This window comes from Sciurus carolinensis, chromosome X (genome assembly GCF_902686445.1).
Source record: "Sciurus carolinensis chromosome X, mSciCar1.2, whole genome shotgun sequence".
Taxonomy (NCBI): domain Eukaryota; kingdom Metazoa; phylum Chordata; class Mammalia; order Rodentia; family Sciuridae; genus Sciurus; species Sciurus carolinensis.
Genome location: NC_062232.1, coordinates 84,427,501 through 84,434,347, shown reverse-complemented (window position 1 = coordinate 84,434,347; position 6,847 = coordinate 84,427,501). Strand labels below are relative to the sequence as shown.

At 41.0% G+C, this 6,847-nt stretch overlaps 1 protein-coding gene across 3 annotated transcripts; it reads right to left on the bottom strand.

Annotated features, from left to right (window-relative positions):
* Window positions 1-4,283: 4,283 nt before the first annotated feature.
* On the bottom strand, window positions 4,284-6,621 carry Bex5 (brain expressed X-linked 5). 3 transcript variants are annotated; one of them, XM_047536325.1, is made up of 3 exons: window positions 6,468-6,621; window positions 5,293-5,357; window positions 4,284-4,879 (listed from the first exon to the last, which is right to left on the bottom strand). In XM_047536325.1, the coding sequence occupies exon 3, from the start codon at window positions 4,850-4,852 to the stop codon at window positions 4,511-4,513; it is 342 nt and encodes a 113-aa protein (XP_047392281.1). In that variant the 5' UTR covers window positions 4,853-4,879; window positions 5,293-5,357; window positions 6,468-6,621; the 3' UTR covers window positions 4,284-4,510. The 3 variants fall into 3 exon arrangements, with proteins under 3 accessions (XP_047392281.1, XP_047392283.1, XP_047392282.1); XM_047536327.1 differs by having other exon boundaries at window positions 6,410-6,596; XM_047536326.1 differs by having other exon boundaries at window positions 6,370-6,595.
* Between the last annotated feature and the right edge of the window lie 226 nt (window positions 6,622-6,847).

Here is a 6,847-nt window from a genome sequence, read left to right as displayed (position 1 = left end):
TTCGAATGTTTTCAACATAAAACATTAGGAGTTGATATGTTTACCCCAATTTGAACAATATACAATGTATACACATATCAAACAACATGTGCAACCCCATTAATATATATAATTTATATGTATCAGTTAAAATATATTGTTTATATATCTTCTTAAAATATTAAAGTAAATAAATATAAAAATTAGAAAGCAAAGTCTTTGGAAGTTTATTTTGAATGGAAGTATCTAAGACATGTACCTATATAATAGTGAAGGGAAGCTTGTTCAAAATGTGTTTCCAGTATTTCCTCCCTCCATAGTAAATGTGGGTCTATTAAGGACACAAATCTGCCCCTCAAAAAAAGAAAGAAAGAAACAGGGAGAGGGGAGGAGGGGGGAAGGAGAAGAGGGCAAGAGGAGAAGAAGGAGAAAAGGAAGAAAAGACAATTGACATTTTACTATCTTTCCCTCCTCTACCCACTACCACCCCACAATTGACAATTATCTAGTTCAAGATGTCATTTTTCTTTTTAACTGTTGTGTATTATACATTTCCATCAATATAAATTAATCCCTAAATATGATTCTAATTAAGACTTTAATTGGTATTCATTTTTTAAAAGAATTTAACCTCTATTTATTTTTAACCTGGTGCTAAGGATGGAACCCAGTGCCTCACATGTGCTTGGCAAGCGCTCTACCACTGAGCTACAACCCCAGCCCTCAACAAATATTCTTGTCAATAATTTTGGATTTATGTCCATTCATGCTGTAATACTTCATGGCAGTTAGAAAACATGTACTATTTGATAATTACTATCACTGACTTCCAGAATGTTGTTACCATGCACACTCCCAAGTATTGGTGTATAGGAGCACCTATTTCAGCATAACCTGATCAACAGTGGATCAAGTGAATCCATTTTGGCCAATCTGGCAGATGAGAAGTGGTAACTTATATACTAAATTCAACTTCTTGAATTATAAAGTGGGGTGGAATATATTTTTATATGTTCAGTTCTTTTCTAGTGATTACTTTGCTACATTTCAATGAGACTGCATTTTCTATTCCTAATGTAAACTATTAGTTCATTAGAATTAATTTCTAACCAGAAAGTTGCTAACTTGCTACTTTGAAGTTCCATAAAAATCCACTGCTGAAGAGGATCTTTCCCCAAAATAATTATTTTAAGCAATGTCATCAAGAATATATTGAGCTGGCCAGGTGCCTTGGCACACACCCATAATCCCAGTGGCTCAGGAGTCTGAGGCAGGAGGATCATGAGTTCAAAGCCAGCCTCAACAAAAGTGAGGTGTTAAGCAACTCAGTGAGACCCTGTCTCTAAATAAAATACAAAATAGGGCTGGGGATGTGACTCAGTGATCACAAGTGCCCCTGAGTTCAATCCCTGGTACCAAAAAAAAAAAAAAAAAAAAAAAGAGAATATACCGAACTGGGCATAGTAGTGCATGCCTGTAATCCCAGTGACCAAGGAGGCTGAGGCAGAAGGGTCGTAAATTTGAGGTCAGCCTCAGCAACTTAGTGAAACCATGTCTCAAAATAAAAAATAAAAAAGGACTCAGGATGTGGTTCAGTCATTAAGCAACCCTGGGTTTATATCTCTCTTTCCCCTTCCCTTTCCCCATGCCCTGTTTCCTTCCCTTTATTGACCTTTCTGCCATTTTCCCATAGTTATTATTTTTAAAAAAATAATTTCTTATGGATGTGTAAGATGGGGAGATTCATGGTGATATATTCATATATGTACACAGGAAAATTATGTCAGTACTTGTATAATACGTTAAAGGCCAAGTTTTTGGAGAAAAGTGAGGGAAAGAGGAAAGGTTTTTTTTTTTTCTTCTTACTGAGTCTAATATTTAGCCCTACAGTGAGAGTAGTGACGTCCAATAGGAAAGGTCTTCTTTATAAAACCCCTCCAACCACCATCACAATTTTATCTCCTTCCAACCTTCCCCTAAAGTTGAGAAATTAGGAAATCCAAATCCCTGACAGTTTTATAGAAGTAGCTATAATTTAGCATTTATCATCATGAGTTTTGGCATACATAAGATATGTGAAGTTGAGCAAACTTCCTGGCTTTTTTATGGTGAAAGACAACCCTTATGGTGAAAGACAATGCTTACAGTGAAATTGTAGTCCACATGAAAACATCTAGACTGGATGGGGATGGGCTGAAGATAATAGGTTACTGTGCTCCAAGTCTGAACCCCCAGGACAGCAGGGCGAACATCACCTGACATTCAAACCCCACTTTAGACCCCTGGTATCAGAAACTCAGGCATGGAGTGTAAGTCCCAGGAATCTACTTTCAGGAATCATCCAGGTAATTTATAACACAGGTTAAAGTTTTGAGAAATGGGCAGTATAAAGAAAAGTTGAGGTGCTTCAGCTTGTACTCTTCATCTGGCAGTCTCTGTCAACATTTCTACTCTCAGAAGAAGACATTAGAGGAAAATTCACTGCCCCCCAAAAGCAGTCATGGGTAATTGTAGTTCCCTTGCATAACCTTGTCCTACATGTGAGTCATGGAAAGCTGCTAAAGAAGGTATCGGGAGCAAATTTTATTTCCAGAAGAGCTGTTTCAAGTTTTATTGTGATTTTAATTCTGACATATCAGTGTAATAAATTATTCAAAACATGTATATTTACACATCCACAAACACAATTTTGTCCATCAGTAAAACCATTACCTGCCTAGTGCAGCTGTCCAAGGGAAGTGAAAAATTTGCCTCCATGTTTGCTGTGTTGTATAACTACAATTTTTGGGCTTCTTATCACAGTGTGACATCCATTTGCATACCACATAATGCTCTTTTTGTGGTGCTCATTTTTAAATGGCAAAGTACCTTCTGTAGGGAAATGACTTGCCCATAAATGATCAGAAGTAAACTGAGGTCCAGATTGCAGAATTCTTGACTCGGCTATAATTAACTATTGTGTTCTCCAACTTGCCAGGCACTGTGCTAAATGCAAAGCATATTAGGACACATGATACAAAATACTGTGAAAAGGACAGTCTCCCAAACAGTGATAACTGTGGAAAATATTCTAAGAGGATCCACTTGCTAGGTTGCCAATCCTAACCACTCTTTTCTATTGAACTGTGATTACAAATTTACTTGGCATAGAAAATCTCAAAGCAGAGGAAAACACCTCCAGATCCATGCAGGTTAGTGTGAATGGAGACTACTAGGGACTCCTAGGATGTAGGTGGTGCACATGTACATTCTTGGGGACATAGAGCCACCTCCGCAACTCTCATCTCCAGGTTTCCCTCTCCTGTAGCAGGGTCTGCACTGAAAATAGAGTCAAGGAAACTGGGACATATTAATCAGAGGATGAAAGGGATAGTCATAGTCTGAGCACACTGTGTCATAAAGATCTGTCAAGGGGGCAGAGGTGAGGAACTGTGAGAAAAACCACAAAGCATTGTTTGCATCCCTAAGTAGCACTGGTGGAATATCTGTGTGGTGTAACTATAACTCTAGAGCACTTTTCTTAAAGGGTCAAGTGGGAATTCAGACTACTGAGGATTACACAGAAATATGTGGATCTTAGTCACGTTTAGGAGTCCAGCACATCAGCAATGGTGGGGGCCAGTGGAAGGGGCAAAACCCAGAAGGGGAAGGAGTGCCCAATAGTTATGGAATTACCCAGAGAAGGGAGACAGAGCAGCGGAGGAATAGAACAGTGTCATTCCATTTGTAGTCAAATGGGTTTGTAGTAGGCATACTTTTTGGATCCTTCCCCCAAAATGAAAGCATCTAGAGTGATGGGGCCTTGTATGTGTGGACAGAGATGGCCAGAATTCAGTCATTACTTCATTTTATTCCCACAGCAACCCTGTAAGGCACACGTCATCTTCATTTGATAGATGGATAGTCTCACTTTAAAGAAATATAACGGTAATAATCACCATGTATGTGCTAATTAATGAGATCCAGAGGTAATGAGATTTATGTCATTAAATTGTATTTAGTTTCAAGTATTTGTAAATTGCCTCCATTTGTTTTATAAACTGGCAAATTCCTTCCTTCTTACATTTTTACCTTAACTTATAACACATATGTATTCATTTTGGAAATGTAAGGAAAAAACAGATAATAAAGGAAAAAAAGAAAATTAAAAGTGCTCAATAATTATACCAAGTAGCAAAAGCACATTCTGGATAATACTGATATATCACATATATATGAAATATCATATCTCACATATAGATTTCATATATATTATAAATTATAATATATGTAAATATGCATGCTTTTAAATGAGAGAGTATATCTCTAGACCGCTTTTTAAATTGCTTTATTAACTTTAAAAGATGTAATAAATCTTTTCTCATGCATGTTCATGACACTCCCCTGCTAACTGAGAAACTTATAGACTAGGTCAAAATGAAAATTCCAAATAGAATATAGAAGAATACCAAAAGGTTCACAATAAAGGGTACAACAAGAAAATACAAGGTTGGAAAGCAGGGGGTTGAGTTATGATTATTAACCTCAAGATTCAAGGCATAAGGCAAAACTCATCATGATGATCATGGTGAGGGGGGTCCCCTATAAGAATACGCAGACTGTACCTCAACTGAAGCTCCCTAATTTTCCTCCTTAGCTCTCTCATCTCCTCCATGAACCTTTCCATATCATCTGCATCTCCATCTATCATATCAATATTATTACCAAGCCTATTGGGCACATCCTCTCCAAAATCCTGGGCATGTGGAGCCCAAACCCCTCTAATATTTCCTCCAGGCTGCTGGCCTTCACCACCTTCTAATGGGCGAGCTTCTTCCTCATTCTTTACTGGGGCCTGCTCCCCAACTTTGTTTTCCTGGGGGACATTTTCCATGTTGAGGTTTTTTCCTGTGTCTTCTTTCTAGGAGATAAAAAGCAAGAAGGACTGAATATATTTTAACAATTCAGAGCTCCATTTGGCTAAGGTTGTTCTGAGATTTCATGCTCCCTCTAGTGGGTGCCCTCCAGCCATGCTTCAAGGCCCATAATTTTCCCTGAAAATTCTTTTCCAGGTCACCCACCCCAAAATGTAGGATGGGTGGAAGGAGGGACAGTGGTTCAGAGACCAGGTCTCTGCAAACAGCAGTGTTGATAAGCCTTCCATGGGAGCCCTAGACCTTGCCCCTCTATCCCTTTCCTCACCAGTCACAGACCCACCATTTTTTTCAGATTCTGTTAGGTTTCTCTTGCACTTAGGCAGGGTGGGCTGTAAGTCCACCAGATTCTGTTGATCTCCATACTCCTACACTTAGAGGGCCCCAGGCACCCTCCTACCTGTAGAGATCAGAAGCTGCCTTTCTCTCAGCAGTCAAATCTGCTGTGCCAAGGAACCTCAAGACCTGCAGAAAGAAATGCAAACAACATTCAGAACTGACTAGTTGATCAAGGGACCCCTATTGGGGACATTAGCTTCGTTTTTTATTTGAGGACTTTCCTAGACAAATCATCTGATTTCTCCTCCATCCTGTCTCAAGGTTTCTTTTCCTGCCCTGTGACCGGCTATACCACCTTCCAAAAGTAGGTTATATAACCAAAGACAATTATTTTCAAACCACTTTAATCTCTTCTTTAAGGTCTCCTATCTCCACTGTCTGGTCCCACCAATCACTAAATTACCATTTCCAGGATGCACATGAACAACTTGTGGAGCAGTAGAGTCAGAAGAGTTTGGTGGTTGGAGACGTAGTTTATTTACCAAAAAAAAAAAAAAAAATTCAATCTGTGCATTCATTCTCCTGTCTCCCAGAAGACTCACTGCCCACTTTCCAGTTCACCCCACTCCCATGCCCACCATTTTATGCACCAAGATGGACGATGGGTGAAGAGGTGTGTGGGCATTGCAAACCAGGACCCACTGCGGTCTCAGTGATTTCATTCTCAGCCCAAGCAGTGTGTATGCTTACACCGACCTGCAGGGACCAGAAACAGTTTCTTGCTCCCGCCTCTATCCTTGGTTCAGAAGCTCGCTCGCAACTACCTTCTCCGCAATAGGGACCTCTTTCGCAGTCCTGATTCCTGTCCCTCTTCTCTGTAGCAACTCCCCTCCCCGGCCCCCGTAGCCCACAATTTCCGGTTCTAAATGTATGAAGGGTGAAGAAAATATCCTGGGAATAAATGTCTGGAACAGTGGCAGGGTCCGCTCTGCCCACCTCCTGGTTGCTGGCTCCCCCACCCTCCTACGACCCTGCAGAAATCAGGCCCTTTCCACGCGGTACCCTTTCCGGTTTTCCATTTCCCTGAAACAGTGCCTAATAGCCCACCTCCTAGAAGATCCTAACTGGTACTCCTTTTCAACCCCGGGACTCTCTAGAGCCCCTCCCCATCCCCCCGGACTAGCCCTCCATTTCTTACACCAAATAGGTGAGCTTCAAGGTTGAGACAGAAGCCAGACCTGGATCTGCTCTGGTCACTGCCTTTTTCCACCCCAACTCCAGGCTGCGCCCACCAACCTGCCAGATCAGGGTCAGCTTCTACTACTTTCCTCCTTCTCTGGGCACACTGTTTGCCCGCTTCAGAGAGCACAGCCACAGAAGACTATCAGGACCGCAACTGGGAGGAGAGACTAATCCACCCTGGGTCTGGAAGGGGCCACGTCACTGTGAGCTCAGATTCCCAATTACCATTCACACCTGCAGTGCGGCAGAAGGGTGGGGGTGGGAGCGTGGGCGGAGCGACCTTTCTCCTCATTACTGCCTTATCTACCACAGGCTTTTCTACCCATCTCTCTATTTACATTTCCTATTTAGAAATCCACTTGATGGAAGTGTCATAATATTTTGAAGCGTGCATTCTCCTTGCCCTGATTTCTGTTGCACCTTTAAAAGAATAT